The 18,159-nt window shown below is 66.0% G+C and overlaps 5 protein-coding genes across 5 annotated transcripts in view; 2 read left to right on the top strand and 3 right to left on the bottom strand.

Moving 5' to 3' along the window:
* EMIHUDRAFT_465037 (hypothetical protein) overlaps positions 1–1,536 on the top strand; it is a gene marked incomplete at both ends in the record, with an annotated part of 10,158 nt that extends 8,622 nt beyond the window's left edge. Inside the window, 3 exons of the mRNA XM_005764006.1 lie at positions 901–1,096; positions 1,173–1,290; positions 1,364–1,536. Of these exons, the coding sequence (XP_005764063.1) occupies positions 901–1,096; positions 1,173–1,290; positions 1,364–1,536 (487 nt within the window). The remainder of the gene's footprint in view (positions 1–900; positions 1,097–1,172; positions 1,291–1,363) is intronic.
* Positions 1,537–8,701: 7,165 nt separating this feature from the next.
* On the bottom strand, positions 8,702–9,213 carry EMIHUDRAFT_67326 (hypothetical protein; the record flags this gene model as incomplete). Its single annotated transcript, XM_005764005.1, has 2 exons — positions 8,702–8,900; positions 8,990–9,213. Coding segments are annotated over 2 exons (423 nt in total), but the record flags the coding sequence as incomplete, so codon positions are not given.
* A 5,661-nt stretch (positions 9,214–14,874) lies between these two features.
* On the bottom strand, positions 14,875–16,027 carry EMIHUDRAFT_214494 (hypothetical protein; the record flags this gene model as incomplete). Its single annotated transcript, XM_005764004.1, has 3 exons — positions 14,875–15,708; positions 15,776–15,881; positions 15,957–16,027. The coding sequence occupies 3 exons, from the start codon at positions 16,025–16,027 to the stop codon at positions 14,875–14,877; spliced, it is 1,011 nt and encodes a 336-aa protein (XP_005764061.1).
* An 81-nt stretch (positions 16,028–16,108) lies between these two features.
* Positions 16,109–17,248, top strand: EMIHUDRAFT_214493 (hypothetical protein; the record flags this gene model as incomplete). Its single annotated transcript, XM_005764003.1, has 1 exon — positions 16,109–17,248. One exon carries the CDS (start codon positions 16,109–16,111, stop codon positions 17,246–17,248), a length of 1,140 nt encoding a protein of 379 aa, XP_005764060.1.
* A 417-nt stretch (positions 17,249–17,665) lies between these two features.
* Positions 17,666–18,159, bottom strand: part of EMIHUDRAFT_214492 (hypothetical protein) — a gene marked incomplete at both ends in the record, with an annotated part of 1,610 nt that continues 1,116 nt past the window's right edge. Inside the window, one exon of the mRNA XM_005764002.1 lies at positions 17,666–18,016. Coding sequence (XP_005764059.1) covers positions 17,666–18,016 — 351 coding nt within the window. The remainder of the gene's footprint in view (positions 18,017–18,159) is intronic.

Raw genomic sequence — 18,159 nt, 5'->3', positions numbered from 1 at the left:
CCGAGATTACCCGAGATTACCCGCGATCGTGAAAAAGAAGGGATGGGCTGGTGATTACCCGAGATTACCCGAGATTACCCGAGATTACCCGCGAGACGGTCGAGGGGCTGCGCCGGTGATTACCCGAGATTACCCGAGATTACCCGAGATTACCCGCGAGACGGTCGAGGGGCTGCGCCGGTGATTACCCGAGATTACCCGAGATTACCCGCGAGACGGTCGAGGGGCTGCGCCGGTGATTACCCGAGATTACCCGAGATTACCCGAGATTACCCGAGATTACCCGCGAGACGGTCGAGGGGCTGCGCCGGTGATTACCCGAGATTACCCGAGATTACCCGAGATTACCCGCGAGACGGTCGAGGGGCTGCGCCGGTGATTACCCGAGATTACCCGAGATTACCCGAGATTACCCGCGAGACGGTCGAGGGGCTGCGCCGGTGATTACCCGAGATTACCCGAGATTACCCGAGATTACCCGCGAGACGGTCGAGGGGCTGCGCCGGTGATTACCCGAGATTACCCGAGATTACCCGAGATTACCCGCGAGACGGTCGAGGGGCTGCGCCGGTGATTACCCGAGATTACCCGAGATTACCCGAGATTACCCGCGAGACGGTCGAGGGGCTGCGCCGGTGATTACCCGAGATTACCCGAGATTACCCGAGATTACCCGCGAGACGGTCGAGGGGCTGCGCCGGTGATTACCCGAGATTACCCGAGATTACCCGAGATTACCCGCGAGACGGTCGAGGGGCTGCGCCGGTGATTACCCGAGATTACCCGAGATTACCCGAGATTACCCGCGAGACGGTCGAGGGGCTGCGCCGATGCGGCTGCTCGGGTCGGGCTCGTGCGGAGGGGCCCTGAGCCTGAGGCAGGTCGGCACCTCGCCCGCAGGTGCGACTACTCGAAGCTGGACGAGGACGGGCTCGTGCCGCCCGGCGTGCGCGTGTCGGGAGACGACATCATCATCGGCAAGACGGCGCCCGTCGAGCCGCGCGCCGAGGAGCTGCAGGACGCCGGCGCGGCGCGCTACGAGAAGCGAGACGCCTCGACGCCGCTCCGGTCGTCGGAGGCTGGCTACGTCGACCAGGTCCCGCTCGCGAGTGCTTCGTACTCCCATCGCCAGTATTGTCATCATTGTCACGGAGGCTGGCTACGTTGTCCAGGTGCTGCTCACGACCAACCAGGAGGGGCGAAAGTTCGTCAAGGTGCGGATCCGCTCGGTGCGGGTGCCGCAGATCGGCGACAAGTTCGCGTCGCGCCACGGCCAAAAGGGGACGATCGGTGCCGCCCCGCCGCCGGGGGGAGAGGACACGCCCACGACACGTCCCGACGCGTCCTCGCTGCACGCGCGCAGGCATCACCTACCGGCAGGAGGACATGCCCTTCAACTGCGAGGGCATCACGCCCGACATCATCGTCAACCCGCACGCGATCCCCTCCCGCATGACCATCGGCGCGCCCCCCTTCCCCCCTCCCCCCTCCGGCCCGGAGGCCTCTCTGCCCCCCCCCCCCCCCTCCCCCCGCTAAATCTATCGCCCGCCACCTGCCCCCCCCCCCCCCCCCCCCACACCCTACGCCCGCCCCCCAGACCCCCAGCCCCCCATCCCCCCCCCCCCCAGCCCCACCCACCCCCTACCCCCGCCCACCCCCCCCCCCCCCGCCCCCCGCCACCCCACCCCCCCCCCCCAACCCCCCCCCCCCCCTCTCCTACCCCAGCCGGATGCCCCAACCCCCCGCCCCCCCACTCCCCGCCCTCCATCCCCCCCCCCCCCCACCCCCCCCCTGTCCCCCCTACCACCCCCCCCCCCCCCCCCCCCCCCCGGACCCCCGCCCCCTCCTCTGCTCCTCCCATCTCCCCCGCCCCCGTCCCCCCCCCCCCCCCCCCCCCCGGCGCCCACCCCCCCCCGCCCGCCCAAAGCGCCCCCCCGCCCCCAATAGCCCCCCCCCCACCGCCCCCCCCTCCGCCCCCAACAGGCAACCCTCCCCCCCCCCACCCCCCCCCCCCCCCACCCCCCCCCCCCCTCTTCCAGCTCCCCCGCCCGACCCGCCCCCCCTCCCCGCGCGGGCCCCCCACTGCCCCCAACCTCGCCCCAGAAACCTCCCCCTGTCCCCCTCCCCCCCCCCCGTGCGCGGAATCGAACCTTCGCCGCATCCATACTACAGGGTTCGCTTGTCTTTTTGCTGTCCCTGTCGCGTGTAAGAGTTTACGCTATTGTCTAGCCTGAGACGGAGAGAGCGAGAGAGAGAGCTTGAGGAGGAGGTCTTACTTCAGTTGTCAAAATAAGACAGGTCGGTGGTCGGCGGTACGCCGTAAAGGCTAAAAAGCCCTAACGTAGCCGCGCGTACGAGCTACGACCTATAGTCTATAGAGTTATTTCTAGCCTAGTATAAAAAGCCGTACGTATTACACACGCGCCGCGCGCCCCACGCGATCAAAAAACCAAAATAGCATAAATAAATAAATAAAACGCACACCTCTCTACTGTGAGGTGGGTAAAAAGGAACAGGTCCCCGCCCTTGCGATCTCGTTTGTGCAGGGTTCTTTTTTTGTGGGTGATAGGGTGTGGTCGGCGACTACTCTAGCCGGGGTCGTCCTCCCGATAATCCCGATATGGGGGACTAGCAGAGCAAAAAAACGAACAAAATAAAGAAAGCATATCCACACACACACACACACACACAAGTCACAACACACGTGATGAGAGATGGTGTCATTGCACATTGGAATTGGTGACGGTCAGACACGGAGAAAGATGCGGTCACGACCCGCCGCCCCACTGTCCGAGGGAGAGGGCAATTGCAGCCTGCAGCTCGTCGTCGTCCTGCGCATCCGCCCCTCCCCCGCCGCCTCCGCCGCCGTGCCACGACGCCTCGTCGAACTGGAGCGCCTCCGCGGCCTCCCTCGCCGCCGCGTCGCGCTGCGACTCTGCCCATGTCAGCGGCACCCCGCCCCACTCATCCGCATCCCACGACTCGGGCGTGAAGCCGAGCCGCGACGCATGCCGCCGCTCCGCCGCAGAGAGCTGCGCCCACGGCTGGTCGCGCCGCCTCGGCAGGTCCGCCTCGTCGCCCGCGTCCTCCGGGTCGCCGGCTTGCCGCAGCAGGTGAGTGTCGTTGAAGACGTTGAGCCGCGCGTTGAGCCGCTCCGACACCTCGAGCACGTAGCCTCGCCCCATCCAGTACACGCACGAGTCTTCGGTCGCAACCACATACAGGTTGGCGGGCGGCGAGAGCGAGGCAGCGGCGCGCGTGACAAAGGAGACCAGCAGCGAAGCCAGACCCATTCCGCGCGCCTCCAGCGCAGTGGCGACGTAGTCGATGATCAGCCGGGCGTTGTGCGGCGGCGCCGGGACCGGCACGCCGTCGAGGACCGCTCGCAGGCATGCGCGAACAGCCCCTCTTCCTAGTCACAGACGTAGCTACTCGGGTGGATGGTCGGCGTGAAGGCCCAACGTGGCGCTGGAACAGACCGTCTTCAGCCGGGTCAATGAGGGCGGCATAATACAGCGAGAGGTCCTGCCCGCGCGATGCCCACTTCTCCCAGTCCGCAGAGGGATCGACCTGCTCAAACTCCTCGCTCGCGTTGAGCCAGTCGGCGACCAGCGCCATCAGCGAAAGGGAGGTTCCGTGCCGCAGGAGTAGCCCGCGGTCGGGCAAGAACTCGGTAGTGTCCTCGCCCTTTTCGGGGAAGGGAGTCGCGGCGTGGTTGGGCGACGCGGAGCGGGGCCGCTTGGCAGGGCCTGCGTCGGAGACGTCAGCCATGCTGCGAGGTCCAGTGACTGCGATTTGGCTGGACCGAAACGGTCTTTCACACTTTTTCAATGTACTAGTGTGGGACCTGCGGCGGTACCCGCCTCTGTTGTTCGGGCAGTGAGAGACGCAGGATCTGCACGCGAAGTGTGGGCTCCACTCCGCATTTGCATTTTGGTTTTGGGTGTCGGAGATCCTTCATCCATCGCAAGCATTGCTAAAAATCTCTCTCTCGCAAGCACTCATCAGTCAGTCACGTCAGTCAAACCCGCGCCGAGCCGGTCTCGGCGGGAGACCTCGGAGCCGCACGCGATGCGGGCATGCGCGATGGCTCCGTTGGCTCCGTGCCTAAGGCAGATAGATTAGGGTGTGAGCTGCGGCAGCCAGTCGGAGGCCGCGATGGATGGCCCAGGGCCGGCGGCGGTGAAGGCGTCCGTCGATGAAGGGATGTCGTCGAGGGAGCCATCGTCCTCCGCGCACCAGTCCAGTTGTCGGAGTTCGAGATCGCAGTCGCCCGTTGAAGAACTCACGGAATGTGAGCGACTTGGTGCACGCTGGGTCGAGCATCATGACTCGCACCTCATCCTGGGCGAGTTCCTCGCCCAGGGACCAGCTGTTGGCGTCGCCGTTTTGATCGAGCTGCATCCACTGCATGGTTTCGTAGTCAAGCGTAAACGCCCAGGAGTTGGTGCCTGGGTGACTTGCTGATGAGAGCGCCTTCCAGGCGGGTAGTCGTGCCCCTCACCTACGGTATACGGCGGCGTCAGAGGGGGGGGAAGGGGCGCGAAGCGTGAACATGGAGGCAAGCAGGTGGTGGGCACCTGGCCAAAGCCGGCGACCTCAAAGTTGTCGTTGCTTGTGCGGAGCGTGAAGGGGACCGGATCGGCAGCAGCGCGGGCGGCAGCGGCCGGACAGCCTCGTCGCCGGCGCGTCTGCGGATCGGGCAAGTGCCGTCGCAGCGACCACCCCCCGCCCGCACCGCCGCACCTCGTCATCGCAACCTCCAGCCGCACCGGAGACTTGGAGCACTTGGAGTGCAGTCGGTAACCTCACATCCAGGGCCGGGGAGCTGAGAAGCGCACCCAGCGGGCCGGATGATCGGCATATCGGGTTGCGGGCAAGAGAGACCTAGCCCTGGGGGGTGCGCGTTCGCAGGGAAAGGGCCATAAAGGGCCACTTCGACACGGCGGTGGAGGCGGCGGCGGCCTATGCGCGGGCGGCGGCGGCGGCCGGGCAGGAGCCTGTGGCGGCTTGCGCGCGGGCGGGCGTGCAGGCAGAATCGGGGGAGGAGGCGGAATCGGAGCCAACGGCGGCGCTCCGCGCGGACGAGATTGTGACGGCGATCGTGTGCGACGGCTGCGATGGCGGCTTCGAGCTGCCGCCGGGGACGCTCGCGCCCGAGGGCGAGTGGTTTTGCGCGGCGTGCTATGCTCGCGAGGTAGCGGGGGCGCCTGCTCTTTCACCACCGGCGGAGGCGGCGGCGGAGGCGGCGGCGGCAGCGGCGGTGGTGGAGGAGGCGGAGGGCTTGCGCCTGCACCTCTCCAGCCGCAACGGCACCGGCTACAAGGGTGTCTACAGGGTCACCTGTGGCAGCTTCGACGCCAGTAAGTACGAGAACGGCAAGGCAGTCTATCTGGGCTGCTTCGGCGCGGCGGTGGAGGCGGCGGTGGCCTACGCGCGGGCGGTCGGGGAGGCGCCGCCGGGGGCGGCGGAGGCGGTGGCGCAGGCGGCGGCGGCGGCGGCACCGGCACCGGCGGTGGTGGAGGAGGCGGAGGGCTTGCGCTTGCTTTGCACCTCTCCAGCAACAACGGCACCGGCTACAAAGGTGTCTACAGGCTCACCTCTGGCAGCTTCGAAGTCAACAAGTGCGAGAACGGCAAGGCAGTCTATCTGGGCTGCTTTGGCACGGGTTCGGCGGTGGAGGCGGCGGTGGCCTACGCGCGGGTGGTCGGGGAGGCGCCGCCAGTGGCGGCGGCGGCGGCGGCGGAGGCGGCGGCGGCAGCGGCGGTGGTGGAGGAGGCGGAGGGCTTGCGCCTGCACCTCTCCAGCCGCAGCCCGACCGGCTACACGGGCGTCAACAAGGAAAGACGCCGCTTCCGAGCGAGGTTCAACGAAATCCACCTCGGCTGCTTCGACACGGCGGTCGAGGCGGCGGTGCTGGCCTATGCGCGCGCGTTCGGGGAGGCGGCGGCACACAGAGCAAGGGCACCAAGCGCCCGCGCGACGCCTCGCTGGCGCCTAGCATCTACTCGCGGCGCCTAGCATGGTGGCCTCACAGCATCTTCTCGCGGCGTACCGGGCTCTGCCGAGTTGGAGGGCGGCGGGAGTAGCCGCGAGGAGTGGCTGAGCGCGGGCCCGTATGTCTGCCGGCGGCTGCTGCGGCGGCTCGAGGGCCACGGCGATGTCCACGCGGCGGTTCGGCTCTATTTGCCCGAGGTAAGATCGGCCGAGATTCGCCGAGATTCGCCGAGATACGGCCTATTTGCTCGTGGGTGGAAACGACACACGAGACCGTGCTAACCGTCAGGCGGAGGACGAGCCCGCGCTATGGAACATCGAGCACGACGACGGCGACGGAGAATCTCCTGGATCTGACTCTCCAAACGGCGTCTCTCCACACTCGCCTTTTGTGAGTAGGCGACGAGGAGGACCTCGAAGAGCACGAGGTGCGCGAGGCAGTGCAGCGGCTCGCCAGTCGCACCGCCAGAGGCGTGACCTTGTACGAGCCCGGCTCTGGCTGGCGGACCTTGTACGATGGCGGCTCTCCGCAGAGCTCGGGCCTTCTGGAAGATGCTGTGGATGGCGACGAGGCGTTGTCCGTCGTCGCCGCCGTTGTAAGGGACGGCGACGGGTCCGAGGACGGCTCTGCGGTCGACGCGGAGGCTGTCGAGATGGAGGTCGACGGCACGAACGCCGACGAGGCCTGCTCGGAAGAGGCGGGCGGCTCCGGCCTTGTCCTCGCGCCGGGCGGCGGCGGCCGGCGGGAGGAGGCCACATACAGACAGGAGTCGCGCGAGGGGGGAGCCCCGGCGGCGGAGGCGGCGGCGGAGGCGGAGGGCCTGCAGGCGGCGGCGTTTAGGGAGGCGCCGGAGCCGATCGTGGCGATGCCCGAGGAGGCAGCGGTGGCTGCGGCGGAGCAGGGAGCGGCAGCGACGGGGGTGGTGGAGCCGGCGGTTGCCTGCGCGCGGGCGGTAGGGGAACCAGGCGCGATGCAGGAGCTTTCGTCCAGCGTGCAGCAGGTCCGGGTCTGAACGCGCTCAGCCTCAGGAGGTACCAAACCGCGCGAATTCTGCACGCCTCGCTGCACCGCTGGCTTGACTGAATCAGGCAGCAGCAGGTTGCTGCTGCTGCCACAGCAGCAGTCTGCTGCGGCTCCAATACGCAGGTTAATGACCATCATTACTGCCGGGGGCATACGAGCCGCCACAGCCGGTATGTGGCCGTGCACTGCCACCTGCCGCGGCTACGCACAATGTGCGCTCGCATTGGATGAGCCCTGCTGATGGACACTTATCTTTCTGCGTCGCCGAGCTGCGCGAGAGCAATGCCGCAGGCGGAGGCCGCGGCGTAGATTGTGAGCACAGGCGTTGGAGCTGTGAGGAGCAACGAGAGCAGGTCGTTCCTGCTTTTGATGCCACTCTCGCGGCTTGCAGCGGGTCACTCGTGCATGCTCTCCAAGAGCTATGGCGGGCGCGTGTGTGGGGCTGTGTTTGGCCGGTCCGACCCGTTCGGCGTTCGCTATCAGAACCATGCCTGGGCCACTAAAATCGCAGGGGAGCAGCTCAGGGGCCCAGTGCAAGCCGCGGAATCGCCAAATGTGCTGACTGTGTGCGCAACCGGACCCCGGGGGGACGGGGGGGGGGGGGGGGGGACCGGTTGATTCCCACCTGCACTCAACCACACCCTGCTGCACTCCTTCACTGTAACAGAGTTTGACCGATTGAGGCCGAGTGTGCTGGAGGGTGCCATCGCGTGGCAGAGCCCGCCAGAGGGCGACCGTGTCGTAAACATGTGGCAGAGTTCCACTCTCGTGAACCTCTCACAACCCACCTCACCCAGGGCTGGACCTAGTCGATCGCTCAGTGCAGTGGGCCGGCGTGCCGGCGGTTTATGATATTCAAAATAACACATCAACGCTACCCTCGCTACCGGAAACCGGACTACACCCGCCGCTCCAGGCGTCCAGCAGTCCCCTGATCCTCTCAATCACCCGCGCCACCTCCTTGTCACTCGGACGCGCACCCACGCTCCACTGGCCTCGCTCGTGCCTGCACGCATTGTACCAGCGCCGCAGGGTGTGCGCGGAGTCGCAGAGCTGCGACTGCCCGGCGCTGCGCGGCGCAAGCGCGTTGATCTTCTCCTCCTCGCTGCTGCCCTTGGGCAGTGGCGCGCCTCCCTGCTGCTCGTGCCGCCGCTCGAGACGCCCCGTCATGGACAGGTACGCGTTGCAGATCCGGTCCTGCAGCCGCGCCAAGGACGCATCGCCGCCGCCCGCCACATATTCCTTGTGCAGCCCGCCGACCGCGCGCGTGAGAGAGCCGGGCACAGAAGAGCCGTCCCCAGACGACGACGAAGCGCTGGACGAGGCACCGCTGGATGTGGCACCGCTGGCCGAGAAATCGGCGCCGGACGCCGTCGGTCTGTCGGTCGCAACCGGCGCCGCCGCGGCCGCCGCTCCATCATCCGCGCCACCGTCGTCATCGCCGCCGAAGCGCAACGCCGCCTCGAACGCCACCATCGCCTCTGACAGAGGCAAGCGTTGCGACTTTCGCTCGTAGACGAGGCCGTGCACAGCCTTGACCAGCTCTCGCGTCGCCGTCTGAGGCCAGTGGGCCGCCCGCCACGCCGCATGCAGCAGCCCGCGGCCGGCGCCCTCCTTGCCGGCGACCATGTCCAAGACGTCGTCCTCGTACGTGCTCCTGAGGCCTCTGGACGGCTCGCCGCCCGTCAACGCCATCAGCAGCGAGATCCCGATCCCGTATGCGTCCGTCTTGGCCGAGTGCTGGTTCGAGTCGAGGAAGTTCGGGTCCGCGAAACCGGTCGAGTAGATGGCGCTGGTCGCAGTGGTCGCCATGGTCATCGAACCGCCCGCCCGCTCCTTGGCGAGACCGACGTCGGAGAGGAAGGCGCGGTAGACGCGCCTAAGGAGTGGAGCTCTCGAGCGATCTAGAGCAACCTAGGGCAATCTCGGGTGATCTCGGGGTAGACGCGCCTCTCGCCCCCCGCCGACTGCAGCGGCAGCAGCGCGCCGTCGAGCAGGATGTTGGCCGTCTTGACATCGCGGTGGAGAATGCTGTTCGAGTGGAGGTGCACCAGCGCCCTCGCCGCGTCGCAGACCGCCGAGAGTCGCTGCCACCACGACAGCCCCGGAGTGCCTTTGAAGCCGAGCTTCTGCAGACGCGCCCGCGCGTCAGGGGAGGGCAGGAGGTGGTCGTCTAGCGAGCCGCCTCGCATGAGCGCCGCCACGATGCAAGCCGCACGTGGCGCGTCGCAGTAGCCGAGTAGTGGCAATACGTCCCGGTGCGCGCACCTCCGCAAGTTGGACACCTCGGCCATCACCTCCCTCGCATCCACCCCTGAGAGGGCTCGCTTGACGGCGACGCGGCCCCAGCCCGGCAGCGACGGCAGCTCGACCGCATAGACGACGCCGAAGCCGCCGCGCCCAACCTCCGCCGCCGCTTCGAGCGCACTGAGCACCTACAGAGGCGCGCCGGCAACCGTGGCTGGGGAGGAACAGCGAGGCACTCCGGCGGTCTCAACTCATCACACACCTCTTCGGCGCCCAGCTCCACCGGCGCAGGAGGGTTCTCCGCCGCATCGCGTGCCTTGGTCATCTGCCGCTTGGCCTCGACTCAAAGGCCAAGACATCTCGGCCGAGACGATGGCCCTGTTTGAGCTCCAGTTCCGAGCGTGGGCCGGTATTCATGGGTTGCTCGCTTACACGGTCGGCCCTCCTCTGGAGGCACCCACCGACCCTCGGGCTCTCGAGGTACACAAATCCAACCTCCAAGAAGGTCTCAAGTATGTGTGCCACGCCATCGAGGACGAGTCGCTCAAGGCCTCCATCAGTCTACGTTCAAATCTAAGCGGCATCCAGGCCTTCAACATCCTCCGAGCCGATTTTCTAGAGGGCCGTCAAGTCCAACCCGTCCTCATGAACATGCTACGACGCATGACGCTCGACATGGGTGCAAGCCCACAAGTCTTTAAGAACAACTGGCTCACGTACGCCGAAATGCTCTCTCCGCAACCTCCGGCCTCGGAGATGTACGAATATTTCACCCACTCTATCGCCAAGGAGACTGACGGCTTCTATGACCACTGCATCGACACGATCGGCTACAATCTCGGGACACCCACCGACGGGTACCACCGACATGTCACGGCTCTGTCCAAAATGATGCAAGAGAAAAAGACACGCGAAGCATCCCTCCGCTCGAGCAACAAGTCTCAGACCGTGCTCGCCACGAGCACTCGACCGATAGGAAGGCAAGACAATCGTCGCCCTTCGGGCTCTGCCCACAGGGAGCCTCGATCTAACCCGGGGCCGCCCAAGAAGCCCACCGGTCGACGACCTGATCCGAGAGGCGCTCGAAACGAGAAGCCACGCAAGACCTTTAACTCGAACACGAAGGGCGAGCCCCTCAAGATGGAGCGATGCTCCCGCTGCAATGGCATGCACCCAGGCGGTCGAAAGGGGTGCACTCGCCCAAAAGCCTCGTGCCCCTTCGAGCTCTCGAACGGCCATAAATGCGGAGGAGACCACCATATCGAGCACTGCTGGCTCAAGGACCCCTCCAAGTGCCGCGACCCAAAGATCCGCGCCGCCAACACCACATCACAGATGGTGACTACTTTCGAAGATGGCGAGGAGTACGAACAATACGTAACCTCCTTCACCATCACCGACATGACCAACGTCTGGGAAGATGACGCGGGATCTTACGACGATCCAAGGTACCAATGGGCATGGGCGAGTCGACATGACAGGCCGCTCGCTGCCCCAACTCGACTTAGCCACGGACTTGGCTCACACCCAGGTCGTTGTACTTCAAGGCTAAGAGTGAGTAGGACAAAAGAGTTTTCCCAGCGCGAGGCCATGCTCCCACGCGCTGCTCTCGGCGATTCCGGACTTCCCCCTTCCACACCGGCGTGTGTGCTTCGCAAGGAGGGTCCGGGGCTCACAGCATCAGAGCCCGGAGCCGTGTCCGATAACACTACCTCTCGCAGGAACCTTGTGGCGGCCGCGCCTCAGAAAAAGAAATCAGCCTGAGAATGCCCGCCTCGCTCTCCCGCGCCAACGCCGCGCTCCGCACGCCGCCGCGGTCTGCTGACAGCGCGCCGGGTGGTGAAGTCCCAAAGAACGTCTTGAAGGCGGCTGCGGACGGCCGCATGGGACCAGTGCGATCGTGGCTGAATGACGGCGGGAAGGCCGACACTCTCGCTGAGCGACCCTCTGAGGTCAGCGGCGTTACGATTCCATGCACCCTGCTGATGATCGCCGCACAGAACGGGCACGCGCAGATTGTCGAGCTCCTCCTGAAGCGTGGCGCAAAGATAAACCTGCAGAACAGTTGCGGCACCACTGCGCTCAACACTGCCGCCTACTACGGCCGCGAGCGAATGGTGGACGTGCTGCTGCAGCACGGTGCGGAGATCGGAACGGCGCTGGTGTCGTCCGCCCACGGCGGCAACGAGCGGCTGGTCGATCTGCTGCTGCGGCGTGGCGCAGAGATCGACCTGCAGGAAGAACAACAGAATCGCTCCGCGCTGATGCTCGCCGCCTGTTTCAGCCACCCCGCCGTCGTGCTCCGCTTGCTGCGGGCGGGCGCAGACATGACGTTGCGCGATGCGGTGGGCAAGACGGCGCTGCAGATTGCCATGGAGGATGGCCACGCCGAGTGCGTTCAGGCCTTCCGGACGCATCTCGGGGAGGTGGCAGCGGGCCGGAGCAAGGCACCGTCGGCCGAAGCAGGCGGCGCAGGCGCGGCGGGTGCCGCGGCCTCTGATTCGAGCGGCGAGGGAGGCGCGATCGCGGCGCCGAGCAGCAGGGTGGTGCCAGAAGAGATTCTGCGAGGCGATGAGGCGGCGGTGGTGGCGTGGCTAGACGGCGGCGGGTGGGTCGATGCGAGGTTCGAGTACGTCTTTTCGGACGTCTCTCTGAGCGGCATGACGCTGCTGATGCTCGCAATGGGGAAGGGCGAAGAGGGGCTGGCCGAGATGCTGCTCCAGCGCGGTGCGGGCCTCGAGTTGCAGACCGGCGAAGGCACTACCGCGCTGAATCTCGCCGCCTTGAACGGCTGCGAGCACCTGGTCGAGTTGGCGTTGCGGCACGGCGCGGAGATCAACCAGCAAACTACTTTCGGCGGCACCGCGCTGATAGGCGCCGCTGGCAATGGCCACGAGAAAGTGATCGACACGCTGATCAGGCACGGCGCGGCGATCAACCTGCGCGATAGCGTTGGCAGTACTGCACTGATCCTCGCCGCCGGCAACGGCCACGAGCGGGTGGTCCACTCGCTGCTCCTGCGCGACGCGGAGATCAACGTGCAGACCAGCGAAGAGAACACCGCCCTCATGGTCGCCGCTTTCCATGGCAGCGAGCGGGTGGTCGACATGCTGCTGCAGCACGGGGCGGACATCAGCCTGCGAAACTGCCACGGCGATACCGCGCTGATGCTCGCCGCCCAGGAAGGACGCGAGCAGGTGGTGGGCCTTCTGCTGCGGAGCGGTGCGGATATTCACTGGCAGAACATCAACGGCGACACCGCGCTATTTGTCGCCAACAAAGGCCACGAGCGGGCGGTCGACTCACTTCTGCAGCACGGCACGGAAGTCAACCATCAGAACATCGGTGGGGTTACTGCGCTGATACTCGCCGCCCAGGACGGCTACGAGCAGGTGGTCGAGCTGTTGCTGCAGCGAGGCGCGAGGGTCGACCAGCGGGGCAGCAACGGCAACACCGCGCTGAAACTCGCAGCCCAGGACGGCTACGAGCAGGTGGTCGAGCAGCTGCTGCGACGTGGCGCGACGATCAACGTGCAGGACAGCGACGGCGGCACCGCGCTGATGGACGCCGCCTTCTTCGGCCATTCCACCGTCGTGCTCCGCTTGCTGCGGGCGGGCGCAGATACGACGCTGTGCGATACGGAGGGAAAGACCGCGCTGCAGTGCGCCACGGAGCAGGGCCACGCCGAGTGCGTTCGCGTCTTCGAGGAGCATGCGGCGGCGGCGGCGGAGGTGGCGTGGGCCGCGGGAGCGGCGGAGAGGGAGGCGCAGAGGGCGGCGGAGGAGAAGGAGGCGGCGCGGCACGCCGAGGAGCTGCTGGCGGAGGTCGAGGCGGAGCGCGCCAAGGGCAAGAAGGGCAAGAAGAAGAAGAAGAAGGGCAGCGGGGCGGGCGGGGCGGGGCCATCGCAGGGGCCCGAGGAGGTTGCCGAGGCGCCGTCGGAGGCAGACGCAGCCGAGGCGGCAAAGAAGGCCGAGGAGGCGAGGCTTCTCCTGCTTCTCGAGACGCTCACCGAGGAGAGGATCCGACTCGGCATCACGCCGGAGAGCCAGGCAGCGGCGTCGGCCAAGGTGGCCGAGGCGGTACGCTTGGACGCTGAGGCCGATGAAATGGAGGAGGAGGCGGAGGCAGTGGAGGAGGCCGAGGCGGCGGCAGTGGCGGCGCTGGTGGACGCCGAGGCAGTGCAGGCGATGTCAAAGGTGGCAGAGGCGGAGGCCGAGGCGGCGTTTGAGAGGGCCAAGGCGGTGCGTGAGGGGCACGAGACAGCGCTCGAGGAGGCGGCGGCCGCTGCAGAGGCGTTGCGTGCTGCTGCAGCCGCTGCGAGGGCCAGGGCGACTGCCGCCAGGATGGCAGCGGACGAGGCGGCCCAGCGCTCATAGCGAGCTGCTCAACGAAGAAGAGCGTGGCTAGACTCTCGCTGTGGAGCGTTTGGTAGCTTCCATCGTGCATCAAGGACGCGCTCGCCGGAGCGGGTCAGCGCATGTACCATGTTGACTGAGATGTGAGCCGGATCCCCGCGCGCGGACGGTGGTCGGAAAGTTAGTTTGCCCCCGGCTGGGGCGGCCCGGGAGCTCCTGCCTGGGCTCTCTGCGTCCTCCGCGCTCGCGCTCGCTCTCGCGTGTGTGTCGCTGCGGCTCCAGCGAGACTGAAAAAGAAACATCTCGTGACAACGGTTGAGCCGGCCGTCAACCGGCGCTCAACACCACTCGCGCTCATTACCATCCGCTTTCCGCGCGGTCCCACACGTGCCCCCAGGCTCAGCTTCCATCTCCCAAACACATCGTCCCAGCTCACGCCGCCGCCGCCTCCGAGCCGCCCTCGGCTGGCCCCTCGATCGGCTGCCTTGCCCTTTGGCTTTGCGGCGCTGGCGGCTGGCGCCTCGCGGCCTCGCTTGGCCGGCTTGAGGCCGGCAGCTTTTGACTCGTGCAACTACCCGCGCCAGCCTTCGTGCTGCGCTCTGCTGTACTGCTGTGCTGGAGCGGCTGACGCAGGGATGGCTGAGCTCTGCCCCATAGGAACGCACATCATGTGGGTACTCTGCATCTCTGGGTCCCACTCGTATCACAATTAAGCACCCTGCTAAAGTTGAAGCGAGGGCAGCCTAACTGAGCCCTGGCTGTCAGGCTGTCAGGTGCTGTCAGGTGATCTGTCGGGCTGTCGGGCAGCTGTCAGGCACTGTCAAGTGCCTCTCCGTCTGTCAGACCAGCTGTCAGGTGCTGTCAGTGCTGTCGGGTGCTGTCGGGTGCGTGTCTGACAGGCGAGGGGCTCTCACGCTGTGTCCCAGGCAGAAATGATCAGGTAAGGTCAGGTAAGGTAAATTTCTCCACACTTATTCACACACACAGTGGTGGTGGGTGGGGGGGGGGGGCTCTCGCGCGCTCGACCTCGAGCTCGCGCGTGTCCCTCCCACAGGGGTCAGGGCACAGGTCAGGACCACCCGGCCCCCGCTGTCGACCACCCGGCCGAGAAATGAGATCATGCTCAAACGCCACAGCTACTGGGACAGACTGGGCTACATGTCTCTAGAGCATGACATCCCTGCGCAGGCTCCGCTCTATCCACTCACATCTCGAGCGCGAACCCTTCCCGCCCGCTCACCGCATCTCGAATCACTCCCTCCCCCTCGTCGCCCAAACGGTTGACACGGAGGACAGGTCGATTTTCTCCAGCACCTCGCTGTCCGAAACGTACTGGGCAATCTCTACGGCGACAGTTGGGCCGATATTGCAGCGAGCAAGGCCCAGCGAGGTCGGCTTGTTGCGCTGCCGCTGGACACGCACGATGCTGAGGGCCGCCTCCTCGGTGAGGCCGTTGAAGCCCACGTCCAAGGAGTTCAGCACCGCGTTGACCTCGAGGGCCTTGGCGATCGCGAGTACGCCCGTCTGCACTATATCGACCAGCTTCAGGTCGCCGTCGGAGTCCACCCCCACGCTCACAACCATCTCACGTCCCTGGTAGATCACCTTAGCTCCGACCTCCTTGGACTCGCCCTCGACCTCGCTCGCCTCGATGTAGCCTGTCTCGCCGCCGATGTTGTTCGACTCGAGGTTGAGGGTTTTCAGCACCCCGCTGCCCGACACGTAGTCGGCGATCTCTGCGGCGCCAGTCGGGCCGATGCCGCAGCCACCCAAGCACAGCAAAGTCAGCTTGTTGCGCTGCCGCTCGACACACGCACGATGCTGAGGGCCGCCTCCTCGGCCATGTTGGTGCTTGCTTACGTCCAAGGAGGTCAATACCGCGCTGCCCGACACGTACTCGGCGATCTCTGCCGCGCCAGTCGGGCCGACACGGCAGCCAGCCAAGCCCAGCGAGGTCAGCTTGTTGCGCTGCCGCTCGACGCGGACGATGCCGAGGGCCTGCTCCTTGGTGAGGCCGTTGAAGCCCACGTCCAAGGAGGTCAGCACCCCGTTGCCGCGCAGCGCCTCGGCGATCGCGGCGACGCCCTTGGGGCCGATATTGTTGTTGCCGATGTTGAGGGTTTTCAGCACCCCGTTGACGCGCAGAGCGGACCAGTGCCTTGGCGCCCTCCTCGCCGATCTCGTTGCCGTTGAGGTAGAGAGTTTTCATCACATATGGGCAGGCCTCCTCGCGGCCGCGCTCTGCGCGGCCGTGCTCCCTAGGGATTCGGCATGGTGTGCCGGCCCTGCGCCACCGCCCGCCACGCTCCGGTGGGTGTGGTCGTGGGCCTGACGCAATGAGACACGCTCGCTCCGCTCCAACCTCCGAAGCCTCCCGTAACGTCTCTAACCGCCCGCCGCGCATAACTGGCACTCAGCCAGGGCAAAAGAATTTCGCGGGCCACAAAAGAATTCCGTGGGCGCTGCGCACTGGCTTCCCATCATCATGGCTCGCAAGCAGCGCGCAAAGCTGGCCCAGTCGGTGTCTGCGACGGCAGTGCTCGATGATCCAGACCTCCTCAAGATCATCCTCGAATCCGGCGGAATCGCTGTGATGCGCTCTTGCGACGGAACACTGTCGGCCCCGCTCGTCTGCAAGGCTTGGTCGACGGTCGCGGCCGCTCTCGCCCGCGAGTGGTGTGTGCTCAAGTGGAACCATCGCGGGAGCGAAGGGAAACTGCTCGAAGACGGTTCCCCGTTCAGTCTCATGGGCATCCACGCCTCCCAGATCCTGAGCGTGCCCTCGTTGTGCAAGGCCTCGGCTGCGGGCGCCCTGATGTGCTCGGGCGACACGCTGTCCCTCGTGAAAGTCTCGCGGTCTCTGTCCCCGGTGAAGCAGCACGAGCTTTTCCACGGCAAAGTGCAGCTCAGCAAGGTGTTGGCCGAGGACGTCGGCGGCATGGTCGTCGCCGGGCCTCACCTGCACATGACACTTTGCAATACCAGCCAGATCGGGACTATGTGCCTCGCAGACAAGCGCCTCGTTTGCCGCTTTGGCGGGCGGGGCGCAGGCGACGGTCAGCTTCGGCTCGATGCCCAAACCGGACTCGCACATTGCGCAAGGCGGGAGCGACTTTTCGTCAGCGACTCAGCCAACAATCGGGTGGCGGCGCTCCAGACTTCCTCCTCGTCGGCAGAGCTGCTCTGGCTGAGCTCCACGCGCGGCGAGGACTGCGGTGGCAAGTCGAAGATTCCATTTCCAACATCGCTGGCCGTCATCGGCGACAACATTGCCGTGATCAGCGGGAAGCAGCAAAACAAGCTGCTCATCGTCCCCCTGTGTGCTCGTGACTCCTTTGGCACGCCTCGCCCGCTCGGCGGCAAGGGCACAGCTCTCGGCCCGATCAAGGGAGGGGTGGTGACGGCCCGTCGCGACCGGCTCTTTCTGGCCAATGGATCGTCCACCCACGTGCTCTCATCCGAGGGAGTCCTCTGGCAGACCATCTCCGTGAGCGTCCGCAACGGGCCTGCTGTGCCGCGGTGCATCACCGTGGACGACAAGCGCGCCTACGTCCTCTTCTGGGGCGGCGTGTACATCGTGGACGCCCACGAGTCGCTCCTCGGCAGCGGCAGCTCGTCGCACTGAAAGTGGCGCCAATGGGACCGGCAACGGGGCCTGCGGCCGATGGGCGATCAGTGGGCGATGCCTTGCGGCGGCGCCGACTCAGGCCCACGCACACAGAGCGCCGGAAGAGGGCGAGCGCTCATCCGCGCAAACACTTTCATTTGGTCACGGTGAGTACCAGTAGTACTGCGTATCCGCGCGGAAACCCGTGAATCGATCGCCACACATATACTGGGACGTACTCGTGGGCTGGGTCTTTAGGCACATTGTAGGGTCGAAATTGCGAGATGACACGTACACGCGGATTGCCCGGGATTGGTCTCCCGCGAAGCGCGATCGGAGCGAGATGTGGCTGCCTCACCGCCGCACCACATTTTTTACAGGAATGAGAGAGCTGAACAACGCTGCAAATATGTTTACACGAGTACTACAGAGGTGTCACTTCCAGAGCTTCTTGAGCGACATGTTCTTCTCGTTGTCCTTCTTCATCACCTTGGCCACCGCCATCTCAAAGTCGTCCTGCGTCACGTGCACGCGCCGCTCGCGCAGCGCAAACATGCCCGCCTCGGTGCAGACCGACTTGGTCTCCGCGCCGGAGGCGTCGTTCATCTGCGCGGCGATCTTGCGCAGGTCGATACCGCGGGTGAGGTTCATACGGCGCGAGTGGATGCGCAGGATGTCGAGCCGCGCGTCCTCGTTCGGGTTGGGGAACTCGATCTTGCGGTCGATGCGGCCGGGCCGGAGCAGCGCCGAGTCGAGTATGTCGATGCGGTTCGTCGCCATCACAACCTGCGGGCGGGGGCGGGGTGACAGGGTGGGGGGCTTGGGTGCGGAAGGTGGCGGGAGGAGAGTAGTGGGTGGGTGGATGGGTGGGTGGGTGGGTGGGTTTTGTGTGTGTGTGTGTGGGGGGGGGGGCGTCCGCCTTGATTTGG

Source organism: Emiliania huxleyi (genome assembly GCF_000372725.1).
Source record: "Emiliania huxleyi CCMP1516 unplaced genomic scaffold EMIHUscaffold_61, whole genome shotgun sequence".
NCBI lineage: Eukaryota > Haptophyta > Isochrysidales > Noelaerhabdaceae > Emiliania > Emiliania huxleyi.
The sequence above is the reverse complement of the archived record's forward strand: the minus strand, read 5'-3'. Positions and strand labels throughout refer to the sequence as shown.